Here is a 15,804-nt window from a genome sequence, read left to right as displayed (position 1 = left end):
CCGCTCCGCCTCATCCTCGCAGTGTGACCTCAGGCTCACCGCCCCGCTCCGCCTCATCCTCGCAGTGTGACCTCAGGCTCACCGCCCCGCTCCGCCTCATCCTCGCAGTGTGACCTCAGGCTCACCGCCCCGCTCTGCCTCACCGCCCCGCTCTGCCTCATCCTCGCAGTGTGACCTCAGGCTCACCGCCCCGCTCCGCCTCATCCTCGCAGTGTGACCTCAGGCTCACCGCCCCGCTCCGCCTCATCCTCGCAGTGTGACCTCAGGCTCACCGCCCCGCTCCGCCTCATCCTCGCAGTGTGACCTCAGGCTCACCGCCCCGCTCCGCCTCATCCTCGCAGTGTGACCTCAGGCTCACCGCCCCGCTCCGCCTCATCCTCGCAGTGTGACCTCAGGCTCACCGCCCCACTCTGCCTCATCCTCGCAGTGTGACCTCAGGCTCACCGCCCCGCTCTGCCTCATCCTCGCAGTGTGACCTCAGGCTCACCGCCCCGCTCTGCCTCATCCTCGCAGTGTGACCTCAGGCTCACCGCCCCGCTCTGCCTCATCCTCGCAGTGTGACCTCAGGCTCACCGCCCCCCTCTGCCTCATCCTCGCAGTGTGACCTCAGGCTCACCGCCCCACTCTGCCTCATCCTCGCAGTGTGACCTCAGGCTCACCGCCCCGCTCTGCCTCATCCTCGCAGTGTGACCTCAGGCTCACCGCCCCGCTCTGCCTCATCCTCGCAGTGTGACCTCAGGCTCACCGCCCCGCTCTGCCTCATCCTCGCAGTGTGACCTCAGGCTCACCGCCCCGCTCTGCCTCATCCTCGCAGTGTGACCTCAGGCTCACCGCCCCGCTCTGCCTCATCCTCGCAGTGTGACCTCAGGCTCACCGCCCCACTCTGCCTCATCCTCGCAGTGTGACCTCAGGCTCACCGCCCCACTCTGCCTCATCCTCGCAGTGTGACCTCAGGCTCACCGCCCCACTCTGCCTCATCCTCGCAGTGTGACCTCAGGCTCACCGCCCCACTCTGCCTCATCCTCGCAGTGTGACCTCAGGCTCACCGCCCCGCTCTGCCTCATCCTCGCAGTGTGACCTCAGGCTCACCGCCCCGCTCTGCCTCATCCTCGCAGTGTGACCTCAGGCTCACCGCCCCGCTCTGCCTCATCCTCGCAGTGTGACCTCAGCCTCACCGCCCCACTCTGCCTCATCCTCGCAGTGTGACCTCAGGCTCACCGCCCCACTCTGCCTCATCCTCGCAGTGTGACCTCAGGCTCACCGCCCCGCTCTGCCTCATCCTCGCAGTGTGACCTCAGGCTCACCGCCCCGCTCTGCCTCATCCTCGCAGTGTGACCTCAGGCTCACCGCCCCGCTCTGCCTCATCCTCGCAGTGTGACCTCAGGCTCACCGCCCCGCTCTGCCTCATCCTCGCAGTGTGACCTCAGGCTCACCGCCCCGCTCTGCCTCATCCTCGCAGTGTGACCTCAGGCTCACCGCCCCACTCTGCCTCATCCTCGCAGTGTGACCTCAGGCTCACCGCCCCACTCTGCCTCATCCTCGCAGTGTGACCTCAGGCTCACCGCCCCACTCTGCCTCATCCTCGCAGTGTGACCTCAGGCTCACCGCCCCACTCTGCCTCATCCTCGCAGTGTGACCTCAGGCTCACCGCCCCGCTCTGCCTCATCCTCGCAGTGTGACCTCAGGCTCACCGCCCCGCTCTGCCTCATCCTCGCAGTGTGACCTCAGGCTCACCGCCCCGCTCTGCCTCATCCTCGCAGTGTGACCTCAGGCTCACCGCCCCGCTCTGCCTCATCCTCGCAGTGTGACCTCAGGCTCACCGCCCCGCTCTGCCTCATCCTCGCAGTGTGACCTCAGGCTCACCGCCCCACTCTGCCTCATCCTCGCAGTGTGACCTCAGGCTCACCGCCCCACTCTGCCTCATCCTCGCAGTGTGACCTCAGGCTCACCGCCCCACTCTGCCTCATCCTCGCAGTGTGACCTCAGGCTCACCGCCCCACTCTGCCTCATCCTCGCAGTGTGACCTCAGGCTCACCGCCCCGCTCTGCCTCATCCTCGCAGTGTGACCTCAGGCTCACCGCCCCACTCTGCCTCATCCTCGCAGTGTGACCTCAGGCTCACCGCCCCGCTCTGCCTCATCCTCGCAGTGTGACCTCAGCCTCACCGCCCCACTCTGCCTCATCCTCGCAGTGTGACCTCAGGCTCACCGCCCCACTCTGCCTCATCCTCGCAGTGTGACCTCAGGCTCACCGCCCCACTCTGCCTCATCCTCGCAGTGTGACCTCAGGCTCACCGCCCCGCTCTGCCTCATCCTCGCAGTGTGACCTCAGGCTCACCGCCCCACTCTGCCTCATCCTCGCAGTGTGACCTCAGGCTCACCGCCCCGCTCTGCCTCATCCTCGCAGTGTGACCTCAGGCTCACCGCCCCGCTCTGCCTCATCCTCGCAGTGTGACCTCAGGCTCACCGCCCCACTCTGCCTCATCTTCGCAGTGTGACCTCAGGCTCACCGCCCCGCTCTGCCTCATCCTCGCAGTGTGACCTCAGGCTCACCGCCCCGCTCTGCCTCATCCTCGCAGTGTGACCTCAGCCTCACCGCCCCGCTCTGCCTCATCCTCGCAGTGTGACCTCAGCCTCACCGCCCCGCTCTGCCTCATCCTCGCAGTGTGACCTCAGGCTCACCGCCCCGCTCTGCCTCATCCTCGCAGTGTGACCTCAGCCTCACCGCCCCGCTCTGCCTCATCCTCGCAGTGTGACCTCAGCCTCACCGCCCCGCTCTGCCTCATCCTCGCAGTGTGACCTCAGCCTCACCGCCCCGCTCTGCCTCATCCTCGCAGTGTGACCTCAGGCTCACCGCCCCGCTCTGCCTCATCCTCGCAGTGTGACCTCAGCCTCACCGCCCCGCTCTGCCTCATCCTCGCAGTGTGACCTCAGGCTCACCGCCCCACTCTGCCTCATCCTCGCAGTGTGACCTCAGGCTCACCGCCCCGCTCTGCCTCATCCTCGCAGTGTGACCTCAGCCTCACCGCCCCACTCTGCCTCATCCTCGCAGTGTGACCTCAGCCTCACCGCCCCGCTCTGCCTCATCCTCGCAGTGTGACCTCAGGCTCACCGCCCCGCTCTGCCTCATCCTCGCAGTGTGACCTCAGCCTCACCGCCCCGCTCTGCCTCATCCTCGCAGTGTGACCTCAGCCTCACCGCCCCGCTCTGCCTCATCCTCGCAGTGTGACCTCAGGCTCACCGCCCCGCTCTGCCTCATCCTCGCAGTGTGACCTCAGCCTCACCGCCCCGCTCTGCCTCATCCTCGCAGTGTGACCTCAGCCTCACCGCCCCACTCTGCCTCATCCTCGCAGTGTGACCTCAGCCTCACCGCCCCGCTCTGCCTCATCCTCGCAGTGTGACCTCAGGCTCACCGCCCCGCTCTGCCTCATCCTCGCAGTGTGACCTCAGCCTCACCGCCCCGCTCTGCCTCATCCTCGCAGTGTGACCTCAGCCTCACCGCCCCGCTCTGCCTCATCCTCGCAGTGTGACCTCAGGCTCACCGCCCTGCTCTGCCTCATCCTCGCAGTGTGACCTCAGCCTCACCGCCCCGCTCTGCCTCATCCTCGCAGTGTGACCTCAGCCTCACCGCCCCGCTCTGCCTCATCCTCGCAGTGTGACCTCAGGCTCACCGCCCCGCTCTGCCTCATCCTCGCAGTGTGACCTCAGCCTCACCGCCCCGCTCTGCCTCATCCTCGCAGTGTGACCTCAGCCTCACCGCCCCGCTCTGCCTCATCCTCGCAGTGTGACCTCAGCCTCACCGCCCCGCTCTGCCTCATCCTCGCAGTGTGACCTCAGGCTCACCGCCCCGCTCTGCCTCATCCTCGCAGTGTGACCTCAGCCTCACCGCCCCGCTCTGCCTCATCCTCGCAGTGTGACCTCAGCCTCACCGCCCCGCTCTGCCTCATCCTCGCAGTGTGACCTCAGGCTCACCGCCCCGCTCTGCCTCATCCTCGCAGTGTGACCTCAGCCTCACCGCCCCGCTCTGCCTCATCCTCGCAGTGTGACCTCAGGCTCACCGCCCCGCTCTGCCTCATCCTCGCAGTGTGACCTCAGGCTCACCGCCCCCCTCTGCCTCATCCTCGCAGTGTGACCTCAGGCTCACCGCCCCCCTCTGCCTCATCCTCGCAGTGTGACCTCAGGCTCACCGCCCCCCTCTGCCTCATCCTCGCAGTGTGACCTCAGCCTCACCGCCCCGCTCTGCCTCATCCTCGCAGTGTGACCTCAGGCTCACCGCCCCGCTCTGCCTCATCCTCGCAGTGTGACCTCAGGCTCACCGCCCCACTCTGCCTCATCCTCGCAGTGTGACCTCAGGCTCACCGCCCCGCTCTGCCTCACTCTCTGCTTCTCCTCATTGTTCAGCTCCCTGTCACTGCCCAGCTCTCCTTTACTCTCTGCTTCCTCACTGCCCCGCTCCTCCACTCTCACCGCCCCGCTCTGCCTCATCCTCGCAGTGTGACCTCAGGCTCACCGCCCCGCTCTGCCTCATCCTCGCAGTGTGACCTCAGCCTCACCGCCCCGCTCTGCCTCATCCTCGCAGTGTGACCTCAGGCTCACCGCCCCACTCTGCCTCATCCTCGCAGTGTGACCTCAGCCTCACCGCCCCGCTCTGCCTCATCCTCGCAGTGTGACCTCAGGCTCACCGCCCCGCTCTGCCTCATCCTCGCAGTGTGACCTCAGCCTCACCGCCCCGCTCTGCCTCATCCTCGCAGTGTGACCTCAGCCTCACCGCCCCGCTCTGCCTCATCCTCGCAGTGTGACCTCAGGCTCACCGCCCCGCTCTGCCTCATCCTCGCAGTGTGACCTCAGCCTCACCGCCCCGCTCTGCCTCATCCTCGCAGTGTGACCTCAGCCTCACCGCCCCGCTCTGCCTCATCCTCGCAGTGTGACCTCAGCCTCACCGCCCCGCTCTGCCTCATCCTCGCAGTGTGACCTCAGGCTCACCGCCCCGCTCTGCCTCATCCTCGCAGTGTGACCTCAGCCTCACCGCCCCGCTCTGCCTCATCCTCGCAGTGTGACCTCAGCCTCACCGCCCCGCTCTGCCTCATCCTCGCAGTGTGACCTCAGGCTCACCGCCCCGCTCTGCCTCATCCTCGCAGTGTGACCTCAGCCTCACCGCCCCACTCTGCCTCATCCTCGCAGTGTGACCTCAGCCTCACCGCCCCGCTCTGCCTCATCCTCGCAGTGTGACCTCAGGCTCACCGCCCCGCTCTGCCTCATCCTCGCAGTGTGACCTCAGCCTCACCGCCCCGCTCTGCCTCATCCTCGCAGTGTGACCTCAGCCTCACCGCCCCGCTCTGCCTCATCCTCGCAGTGTGACCTCAGGCTCACCGCCCCGCTCTGCCTCATCCTCGCAGTGTGACCTCAGCCTCACCGCCCCGCTCTGCCTCATCCTCGCAGTGTGACCTCAGCCTCACCGCCCCGCTCTGCCTCATCCTCGCAGTGTGACCTCAGGCTCACCGCCCCGCTCTGCCTCATCCTCGCAGTGTGACCTCAGCCTCACCGCCCCGCTCTGCCTCATCCTCGCAGTGTGACCTCAGGCTCACCGCCCCGCTCTGCCTCATCCTCGCAGTGTGACCTCAGGCTCACCGCCCCCCTCTGCCTCATCCTCGCAGTGTGACCTCAGGCTCACCGCCCCGCTCTGCCTCATCCTCGCAGTGTGACCTCAGCCTCACCGCCCCGCTCTGCCTCATCCTCGCAGTGTGACCTCAGGCTCACCGCCCCGCTCTGCCTCATCCTCGCAGTGTGACCTCAGGCTCACCGCCCCGCTCTGCCTCATCCTCGCAGTGTGACCTCAGGCTCACCGCCCCCCTCTGCCTCATCCTCGCAGTGTGACCTCAGGCTCACCGCCCCGCTCTGCCTCATCCTCGCAGTGTGACCTCAGCCTCACCGCCCCGCTCTGCCTCATCCTCGCAGTGTGACCTCAGGCTCACCGCCCCGCTCTGCCTCATCCTCGCAGTGTGACCTCAGGCTCACCGCCCCCCTCTGCCTCATCCTCGCAGTGTGACCTCAGGCTCACCGCCCCGCTCTGCCTCATCCTCGCAGTGTGACCTCAGCCTCACCGCCCCGCTCTGCCTCATCCTCGCAGTGTGACCTCAGGCTCACCGCCCCGCTCTGCCTCATCCTCGCAGTGTGACCTCAGGCTCACCGCCCCACTCTGCCTCATCCTCGCAGTGTGACCTCAGGCTCACCGCCCCGCTCTGCCTCACTCTCTGCTTCTCCTCATTGTTCAGCTCCCTGTCACTGCCCAGCTCTCCTTTACTCTCTGCTTCCTCACTGCCCCGCTCCTCCACTCTCACTGCCCCGCTCTGCTACCCTTCACTACTCTACTGCCCCGCTCCTCTGAACAATTCCAGCTGGAACACCCAAGCCACCGTACCAACCTACACAAGACTCCACTATTCGCCCTACGCGGTCGCAGACTCAATGACGTCACTGTCTAGCGGTCGCTGTGATGATCATAGGGAGGAGCTCGGATCACGTGACTGATGCCAGCCTTTCCCGCAGCCCATCATTTTTCGCGTAACAATGTAGTGGGCGGGGTTACTTGTAGGCGGGGCCGGACCTCATGTACAATCTTTGTGCAAGGATGTGAATTTCCATAGTAACGCGTTCCCAACCAAGCGTTCGGGGGGCGTGGCTTGACAGTATGTAGTTACACACACAACTTATTAGTGCAGCTCTCGGACCGGACGGGTGAGGACGGGTGAGGACGGGTGAGGGTCCGGCTCTGAGGAGGGCTGCCAGTGTTGCGGGTGACGGATCTCTGCCAGTGCGGTGCCCTGTGCTGTGTGCTCCTCTGTAGGCTCCGCCATGGCCTGGAGTCCGGAGCCAGATGAGCAGCTAGCGGAGGAGGAGGTGATGGCGATGATGCAAGGGCTGAAGATAAGGGGCAGCCTCGTCCTGCGGGAGCCCGCTTGTCTGCACGAAGCCTGGAGCGGGCCGGTTCTGACCCGGAGGTGAGTAACCTCAGTGTCCGGTGACTGCAGCACATCCCTGCGGAGCTGATGGGGGAGATGGCGTCACATGACTGGAGGCCCAGAGGACGATGGGGACATCCTGGCACAGCTGGAACCTGGAATGTGACAGCAATGACCCCCCAGAGACGAGCGGCCCCAGATGCTGCCAGAAGCCGCTGGTTCTGATTCCACCTATGGAGGAAAGAAGTACAGGTCCTTCTCAAAAAATTAGCATATAGTGTTAAATTTCATTATTTACCATAATGTAATGATTACAATTAAACTTTCATATATTATAGATTCATTATCCACCAACTGAAATTTGTCAGGTCTTTTATTGTTTTAATACTGATGATTTTGGCATACAACTCCTGATAACCCAAAAAACCTGTCTCAATAAATTAGCATATTTCACCCATCCAATCAAATAAAAGTGTTTTTTAATAACAAACAAAAAAACCATCAAATAATAATGTTCAGTTATGCACTCAATACTTGGTCGGGAATCCTTTGGCAGAAATGACTGCTTCAATGCGGCGTGGCATGGAGGCAATCAGCCTGTGACACTGCTGAGATGTTATGGAGGCCCAGGATGCTTCAATAGCGGCCTTAAGCTCATCCAGAGTGTTGGGTCTTGCGTCTCTCAACTTTCTCTTCACAATATCCCACAGATTCTCTATGGGGTTCAGGTCAGGAGAGTTGGCAGGCCAATTGAGCACAGTAATACCATGGTCAGTAAACCATTTACCAGTGGTTTTGGCACTGTGAGCAGGTGCCAGGTCGTGCTGAAAAATGAAATCTTCATCTCCATAAAGCATTTCAGCCGATGGAAGCATGAAGTGCTCCAAAATCTCCTGATAGCTAGCTGCATTGACCCTGCCCTTGATGAAACACAGTGGACCAACACCAGCAGCTGACATGGCACCTCACACCATCACTGACTGTGGGTACTTGACACTGGACTTCAGGCATTTTGGCATTTCCTTCTCCCCAGTCTTCCTCCAGACTCTGGCACCTTGATTTCCGAATGACATGCAAAATTTGCTTTCATCAGAAAAAAGTACTTGGGACCACTTAGCAACAGTCCAGTGCTGCTTCTCTGTAGCCCAGGTCAGGCGCCTCTGCCGCTGTTTATGGTTCAAAAGTGGCTTTACCTGGGGAATGCGGCACCTGTAGCTCATTTCCTGCACACGCCTGTGCACGGTGGCTCTGGATGTTTCCACACCAGACTCAGTCCACTGCTTCCTCAGGTTCCCCAAGGTCTGGAATCGGTTCTTCTCCACAATCTTCATCAGGGTCCGGTCTCCTCTTCTCGTTGTACAGCGTTTTCTGCCACATTGTTTCCTTCCAACAGACTTACCATTGAGGTGCCTTGATACAGCACTCTGGGAACAGCCTATTTGTTGAGAAATTTCTTTCTGGGTCTTACCCTCTTGCTTGAGGGTGTCAATGATGGCCTTCTTGACATCTGTCAGGTCGCTAGTCTTACCCATGATGGGGGTTTTGAGTAATGAACCAGGCAGGGAGTTTATAAAAGCCTCAGGTATCTTTTGCATGTGTTTAGAGTTAATTAGTTGATTCAGAAGATTAGGGTAATAGGTCGTTTAGAGAACCTTTTCTTGATATGCTAATTTATTGAGACAGGTTTTTTGGGTTATCAGGAGTTGTATGCCAAAATCATCAGTATTAAAACAATAAAAGACCTGACAAATTTCAGTTGGTGGATAATGAATCTATAATATATGAAAGTTTAATTGTAATGATTACATTATGGTAAATAATGAAATTTAACACTATATGCTAATTTTTTGAGAAGGACCTGTATTTGGCCAATAACCCCGACCATGTTACACCTGAGGGTCGTCACTGTGCCCCCCTCTGATGGCAGCTCTCCCCAGCCGTCCTCTGCAGCTTCTTCAGGTCATCACCTGGAATGGCTCCAGCAGTCCTGGGGGATTCGCAGAGGTGCTGAGCACTTGGTGGCTACTTTGCCTTCACTCCAGCTCAAACTGATTCACTTGGGATGAGGTCAGATAATATTGGAAGCCATGTTACCTGAGGAGAAGGCTGGCGGGAGGAGGGGGCCCAGAGGAGAAGGCTGACGGGAGGAGGGGGCCCAGAGGAGAAGGCTGACGGGAGGAGGGGGCCCAGAGGAGAAGGCTGACGGGAGGAGGGGGCCCAGAGGAGAAGGCTGACGGGAGGAGGGGGCCCAGAGGAGAAGGCTGACGGGAGGAGGGGGCCCAGAGGAGAAGGCTGATGGGAGGAGGGGGCCCAGAGGAGAAGGCTGGCGGGAGGAGGGGGCCCAGAGGAGAAGGCTGACGGGAGGAGGGGGCCCAGAGGAGAAGGCTGACGGGAGGAGGGGGCCCAGAGGAGAAGGCTGACGGGAGGAGGGTGCCCAGAGGAGAAGGCTGACGGGAGGAGGGGGCCCAGAGGAGATGGCTGACGGGAGGAGGTGGCCCAGAGGAGAAGGCTGACGGGAGGAGGGGGCCCAGAGGAGAAGGATGACGGGAGGAGGGGGCCCAGAGGAGAAGGCTGACGGGAGGAGGGGGCCCAGAGGAGAAGGATGACTGGAGGAGGGGGCCAAGAGGAGAAGGCTGACGGGAGGAGGGGGCCCAGAGGAGAAGGCTGACGGGAGGAGGGGGCCCAGAGGAGATGGCTGACGGGAGGAGGTGGCCCAGAGGAGAAGGCTGACGGGAGGAGGGGGCCCAGAGGAGATGGCTGACGGGAGGAGGGGGCCCAGAGGAGAAGGCTGACGGGAGGAGGGGGCCCAGAGGAGATGGCTGACGGGAGGAGGGGGCCCAGAGGAGAAGGCTGACGGGAGGAGGGGGCCCAGAGGAGAAGGATGACGGGAGGAGGGGGCCCAGAGGAGATGGCTGACGGGAGGAGGGGGCCCAGAGGAGAAGGCTGACGGGAGGAGGGGGCCCAGAGGAGAAGGATGACGGGAGGAGGGGGCCCAGAGGAGAAGGCTGACGGGAGGAGGGGGCCCAGAGGAGATGGCTGACGGGAGGAGGGGGCCCAGAGGAGAAGGCTGACGGGAGGAGGGGGCCCAGAGGAGAAGGCTGACGGGAGGAGGGGGCCCAGAGGAGATGGCTGACGGGAGGAGGGGGCCCAGAGGAGAAGGCTGACGGGAGGAGGGGGCCCAGAGGAGAAGGATGACGGGAGGAGGGGGCCCAGAGGAGAAGGCTGACGGGAGGAGGGGGCCCAGAGGAGAAGGCTGGCGGGAGGAGGGGGCCCAGAGGAGAAGGCTGACGGGAGGAGGGGGCCCAGAGGAGAAGGCTGACGGGAGGAGGGGGCCCAGAGGAGAAGGCTGACGGGAGGAGGGGGCCCAGAGGAGAAGGCTGACGGGAGGAGGGGGCCCAGAGGAGAAGGCTGACGGGAGGAGGGGGCCCAGAGGAGAAGGCTGACGGGAGGAGGGGGCCCAGAGGAGATGGCTGACGGGAGGAGGGGGCCCAGAGGAGAAGGCTGACGGGAGGAGGGGGCCCAGAGGAGATGGCTGACGGGAGGAGGGGGCCCAGAGGAGATGGCTGACGGGAGGAGGGGGCCCAGAGGAGAAGGCTGACGGGAGGAGGGGGCCCAGAGGAGAAGGCTGACGGGAGGAGGGGGCCCAGAGGAGATGGCTGACGGGAGGAGGGGGCCCAGAGGAGAAGGCTGACGGGAGGAGGGGGCCCAGAGGAGAAGGCTGACGGGAGGAGGGGGCCCAGAGGAGATGGCTGACGGGAGGAGGGTGCCCAGAGGAGAAGGCTGACGGGAGGAGGGGGCCCAGAGGAGATGGCTGACGGGAGGAGGGGGCCCAGAGGAGAAGGCTGACGGGAGGAGGGGGCCCAGAGGAGAAGGCTGACGGGAGGAGGGGGCCCAGAGGAGATGGCTGACGGGAGGAGGGGGCCCAGAGGAGAAGGCTGACGGGAGGAGGGGGCCCAGAGGAGAAGGCTGACGGGAGGAGGGGGCCCAGAGGAGATGGCTGACGGGAGGAGGGGGCCCAGAGGAGAAGGCTGACGGGAGGAGGGGGCCCAGAGGAGAAGGCTGACGGGAGGAGGGGGCCCAGAGGAGAAGGCTGACGGGAGGAGGGGGCCCAGAGGAGAAGGCTGACGGGGGACCCCTGGAGGAGAAGGCTGACGGGAGGAGGGGGCCCGGAGGAGAAGGCTGACGGGAGGAGGGTGCCCAGAGGAGAAGGCTGACGGGAGGAGGGGGCCCAGAGGAGAAGGCTGACGGGAGGAGGGTGCCCAGAGGAGAAGGCTGACGGGGGACCCTGGAGGAGAAGGCTGACGGGAGGAGGGGGCCCGGAGGAGAAGGCTGACGGGAGGAGGGGGCCCAGAGGAGAAGGCTGACGGGAGGAGGGGGCCCAGAGGAGAAGGCTGACGGGAGGAGGGGGCCCAGAGGAGAAGGCTGACGGGAGGAGGGGGCCCAGAGGAGAAGGCTGACGGGAGGAGGGGGCCCAGAGGAGAAGGCTGACGGGAGGAGGGTGCCCAGAGGAGAAGGCTGACGGGGGACCCTGGAGGAGAAGGCTGACGGGAGGAGGGGGCCCAGAGGAGAAGGCTGACGGGAGGAGGGGGCCCAGAGGAGAAGGCTGACGGGAGGAGGGGGCCCAGAGGAGAAGGCTGACGGGAGGAGGGGGCCCAGAGGAGAAGGCTGACGGGAGGAGGGGGCCCAGAGGAGAAGGCTGACGGGAGGAGGGGTCCCAGAGGAGATGGCTGACGGGAGGAGGGGGCCCAGAGGAGATGGCTGACGCGGGACCCCTGGAGGAGATGGCTGACGGGAGGAGGGGGCCCAGAGGAGAAGGCTGACGGGGGACCCCTGGAGGAGAAGGCTGACGGGAGGAGGGGGCCCAGAGGAGAAGGCTGACGGGAGGAGGGTGCCCAGAGGAGAAGGCTGACGGGGGACCCTGGAGGAGAAGGCTGACGGGAGGAGGGGGCCTGGAGGAGAAGGCTGACGGGAGGAGGGGGCCCAGAGGAGAAGGCTGACGGGAGGAGGGGGCCCAGAGGAGAAGGCTGACGGGAGGAGGGGGCCCAGAGGAGAAGGCTGACGGGAGGAGGGGGCCCAGAGGAGAAGGCTGACGGGAGGAGGGGGCCCAGAGGAGAAGGCTGACGGGAGGAGGGGGCCCAGAGGAGATGGCTGACGGGAGGAGGGGGCCCAGAGGAGATGGCTGACGCGGGACCCCTGGAGGAGATGGCTGACAGGAGGAGGGGGCCCAGAGGAGAAGGCTGACGGGGGACCCCTGGAGGAGAAGGCTGACGGGAGGAGGGGGCCCAGAGGAGAAGGCTGACGGGAGGAGGGTGCCCAGAGGAGAAGGCTGACGGGGGACCCTGGAGGAGAAGGCTGACGGGAGGAGGGGGCCTGGAGGAGAAGGCTGACGGGAGGAGGGGGCCCGGAGGAGATGGCTGACGGGGGACCCCTGGAGGAGAAGGCTGACGGGAGGAGGGGGCCCAGAGGAGAAGGCTGACGGGAGGAGGGGGCCCAGAGGAGAAGGATGACGGGAGGAGGGGGCCCAGAGGAGAAGGCTGACGGGAGGAGGGGGCCCAGAGGAGAAGGCTGACGGGAGGAGGGGGCCCAGAGGAGAAGGCTGACGGGAGGAGGGGGCCCAGAGGAGATGGCTGACGGGAGGAGGGGGCCCAGAGGAGAAGGCTGACGGGAGGAGGGGGCCCAGAGGAGAAGGATGACGGGAGGAGGGGGCCCAGAGGAGATGGCTGACGGGAGGAGGGGGCCCAGAGGAGAAGGCTGACGGGAGGAGGGGGCCCAGAGAAGAAGGCTGACGGGAGGAGGGGGCCCAGAGGAGAAGGATGACTGGAGGAGGGGGCCAAGAGGAGAAGGCTGACGGGAGGAGGGGGCCCAGAGGAGAAGGCTGACGGGAGGAGGGGGCCCAGAGGAGATGGCTGACGGGAGGAGGTGGCCCAGAGGAGAAGGCTGACGGGAGGAGGGGGCCCAGAGGAGAAGGATGACGGGAGGAGGGGGCCCAGAGGAGATGGCTGACGGGAGGAGGGGGCCCAGAGGAGAAGGCTGACGGGAGGAGGGGGCCCAGAGGAGAAGGATGACGGGAGGAGGGGGCCCAGAGGAGAAGGCTGACGGGAGGAGGGGGCCCAGAGGAGAAGGCTGACGGGAGGAGGGGGCCCAGAGGAGAAGGCTGACGGGAGGAGGGGGCCCAGAGGAGAAGGCTGACGGGAGGAGGGGGCCCAGAGGAGATGGCTGACGGGAGGAGGGGGCCCAGAGGAGAAGGCTGACGGGAGGAGGGGGCCCAGAGGAGATGGCTGACGGGAGGAGGGGGCCCAGAGGAGATGGCTGACGCGGGACCCCTGGAGGAGATGGCTGACGGGAGGAGGGGGCCCAGAGGAGAAGGCTGACGGGAGGAGGGGGCCCAGAGGAGAAGGCTGACGGGAGGAGGGGGCCCAGAGGAGAAGGCTGACGGGAGGAGGGGGCCCAGAGGAGAAGGCTGACGGGAGGAGGGGGCCCAGAGGAGATGGCTGACGGGAGGAGGGGGCCCAGAGGAGATGGCTGACGCGGGACCCCTGGAGGAGATGGCTGACGGGAGGAGGGGGCCCAGAGGAGAAGGCTGACGGGGGACCCCTGGAGGAGAAGGCTGACGGGAGGAGGGGGCCCAGAGGAGAAGGCTGACAGGGGACCCCTGGAGGAGGTGGCTGACGGGAGGAGGGGGCCCAGAGGAGAAGGCTGACGGGGGGGGGGACCCCTGAAGGAGATGGCTGATGGGGGAACCCCTGGAGGAGAAGGCTGACGGGGAACCCCTGGAGGAGAAGTTTGACAGGGGGTGACCCCTGGAGGAGATGGCTGACGGGAGAACCCCTGGAGAAGGCTGGGGGGACCCCTGGAGGAGATGGCTGACGAGGGAACCCCTGGAGAAGGTTGACAGGGGACCCCTGGAGGAGAAGGCTGACGGGGGAGCTTGAAGGAGAAAAAGGTGGAGGACAGGGGAGCCTGGAGGAGAAGGGTGATGGGTGAACCTGAAGGAGAAAGAGGTGGAGGACAGGGGAGCCTGGAGGAGGGGTAACAAAAAAGAACAAAAGTGCTCCATGTGTGAATCGATTTCAGTTGACACACCACATCCTCAGGATTTCACCACTGGTTACCTGGTGAGTTTGAGCTAGCTTACAGGAACTCAACCTGGGCTGCTGCACCGATCGCCCGTTCACTAGGTTGGAAGGTAGGATTGCAGTGTAATATGTGCACCGCTGTGAAGGAGGAGAGTCTGATTCCAGGTTAAAAAAAAAGGAATTATTGAACTACGCATTTCAGGGACAGTCCGTTCTCGTTATCAAATATAGCTGAAACGTGTAGTTCCATAAATGTTTTTTTTTCCACCTGGAACTGGACTCTCCTTCTTCAGTGCAGTGCTTACACAATATCACAATTCTCCCTCGTATGAGAGGGAGGATAGGAGAGCAACCTGGAGGAGAAATAGGGGGAGGACAGGGGATCAATCTGTAGGAGGACAGGGGAGCAACCTGGAGGAGAAAGGGGGAGGAACCTGGAGGAGAAAGGGGGAGGACAGGGGAGGAACCTGGACGAGAAAGAGGGGGAGGACAGGGGAGCAACCTGGAGGAGAAAGGGGGTGGACAGGGGAGGAACCTGGAGGAGAAAGAGGGAGGGCAGGGGAGGAACCTGGACAAGAAAGAGGGGGAGGGCAGGGGAGGAACCTGGACAAGAAAGAGGGGGAGGACAGGGGAGGAACCTAGAGGAGAAGGGGGGAGGACAGGGGAGGAACCTGGAGGAGAAAGGGGGAGGACAGGGGAGGAACCTGGAGGAGAAATAAGGGGAGGACAGGGAAGCAAGCAGGGGAGAAATAAGGGGAGGACAGGGAAGCAAGCAGGGGGAGGACAGGGGTGCAACCTGGAGGAGAAAGAGGGGGAGGACATGGGAGGAACCTGGAGGAGAAAGAGGGGAGGACATGGCAGGAACCTGGAGGAGAAAGAGGGGAGGACATGGCAGCAACCTGGAGGAGAAAGGAGAGGACAGGGGGGCAACCTGGAGGAGAAGTAGGGGGAGGACAGGGGAGCAACCTGGAGGAGAAAGGGGGAGGACAGGGGAGGAACCTGGAGGAGAAAGGGGGAGGGCAGAGGAGGAACCTGGACGAGAAAGAGGGGGAGGACAGGGGAGCAACCTGGAGGAGAAAGGGGGAGGACAGGGGAGGAACCTGGAGGAGAAAGGGGGAGGACAGGGGAGGAACCTGGAGGAGAAAGGGGGAGGACAGGGGAGGAACCTGGAGGAGAAAGGGGGAGGACAGGGGAGCAATCTGGAGGAGAAAGAGGGGGAGGACAGGGGAGCAACCTGGAGGAGAAAGAGGGGGAGGACAGGGGAGCAACCTGGAGGAGAAATAAGGGGAGGACAGGGAAGCAAGCAGGGGAGAAATAAGGGGAGGACAGGGAAGCAAGCAGGGGGAGGACAGGGGTGCAACCTGGAGGAGAAAGAGGGGGAGGACATGGGAGGAACCTGGAGGAGAAAGAGGGGAGGACATGGCAGCAACCTGGAGGAGAAAGGAGAGGACAGGGGGGCAACCTGGAGGAGAAGTAGGGGGAGGACAGGGGAGCAACCTGGAGGAGAAAGAGGGGGAGGACATTGGAGGAACCTGGAGGAGAAAGAGAGGAGGAGGAACATGGAGGAGAAAGGGGGAGATGACAGGGAAAATCTGGAGGAGAAAGAGAGGAGAGGAGCCTGGAGAAAAAACGGGGTGGAGAAAGATGATGAGGGAGTAACCCAGAGTAGAAAGAGGAGGGAGGGAACCTGAAGGAGAAAAGGGAGGGGGGTATAGGGGAGGAACCTGGAGGAGAAAGGGGGAGGACAGTGGGGGAACCTGGGAGAGAAAGA

General features: G+C 63.5%; 2 protein-coding genes across 6 annotated transcripts in view; one reads left to right on the top strand and one right to left on the bottom strand.

Moving 5' to 3' along the window:
• Window positions 1-6,482, bottom strand: part of COQ6 (coenzyme Q6, monooxygenase) — a 59,982-nt gene extending 53,500 nt beyond the window's left edge. The window contains exon 1 of one of the 2 annotated variants that reach the window (XM_069735719.1): window positions 6,425-6,482. The gene's annotated coding sequence lies outside the window, so the exon portion shown is untranslated. Of the gene's footprint in view, window positions 1-6,420 lie in introns of both variants that reach the window. The other variant, XM_069735716.1, reaches the window with a different exon arrangement.
• Window positions 6,483-6,572: 90 nt separating this feature from the next.
• Window positions 6,573-15,804, top strand: part of FAM161B (FAM161 centrosomal protein B) — a 56,125-nt gene continuing 46,893 nt past the window's right edge. For 3 of the 4 annotated variants that reach the window (XM_069735705.1, XM_069735676.1, XM_069735683.1), the window contains exon 1: window positions 6,577-6,996. In XM_069735705.1, coding sequence (XP_069591806.1) covers window positions 6,851-6,996 — 146 coding nt within the window. In that variant the 5' untranslated portion in view covers window positions 6,577-6,850. Of the gene's footprint in view, window positions 6,997-15,804 lie in introns of all 4 variants that reach the window. The other variant, XM_069735691.1, reaches the window with a different exon arrangement.

This window comes from Ranitomeya imitator, chromosome 1 (genome assembly GCF_032444005.1).
Source record: "Ranitomeya imitator isolate aRanImi1 chromosome 1, aRanImi1.pri, whole genome shotgun sequence".
Taxonomy (NCBI): Eukaryota; Metazoa; Chordata; class Amphibia; order Anura; family Dendrobatidae; genus Ranitomeya; species Ranitomeya imitator.
Note: the sequence above shows the minus strand (reverse complement) of the source record. Positions and strands in the feature narration are given on the sequence as shown.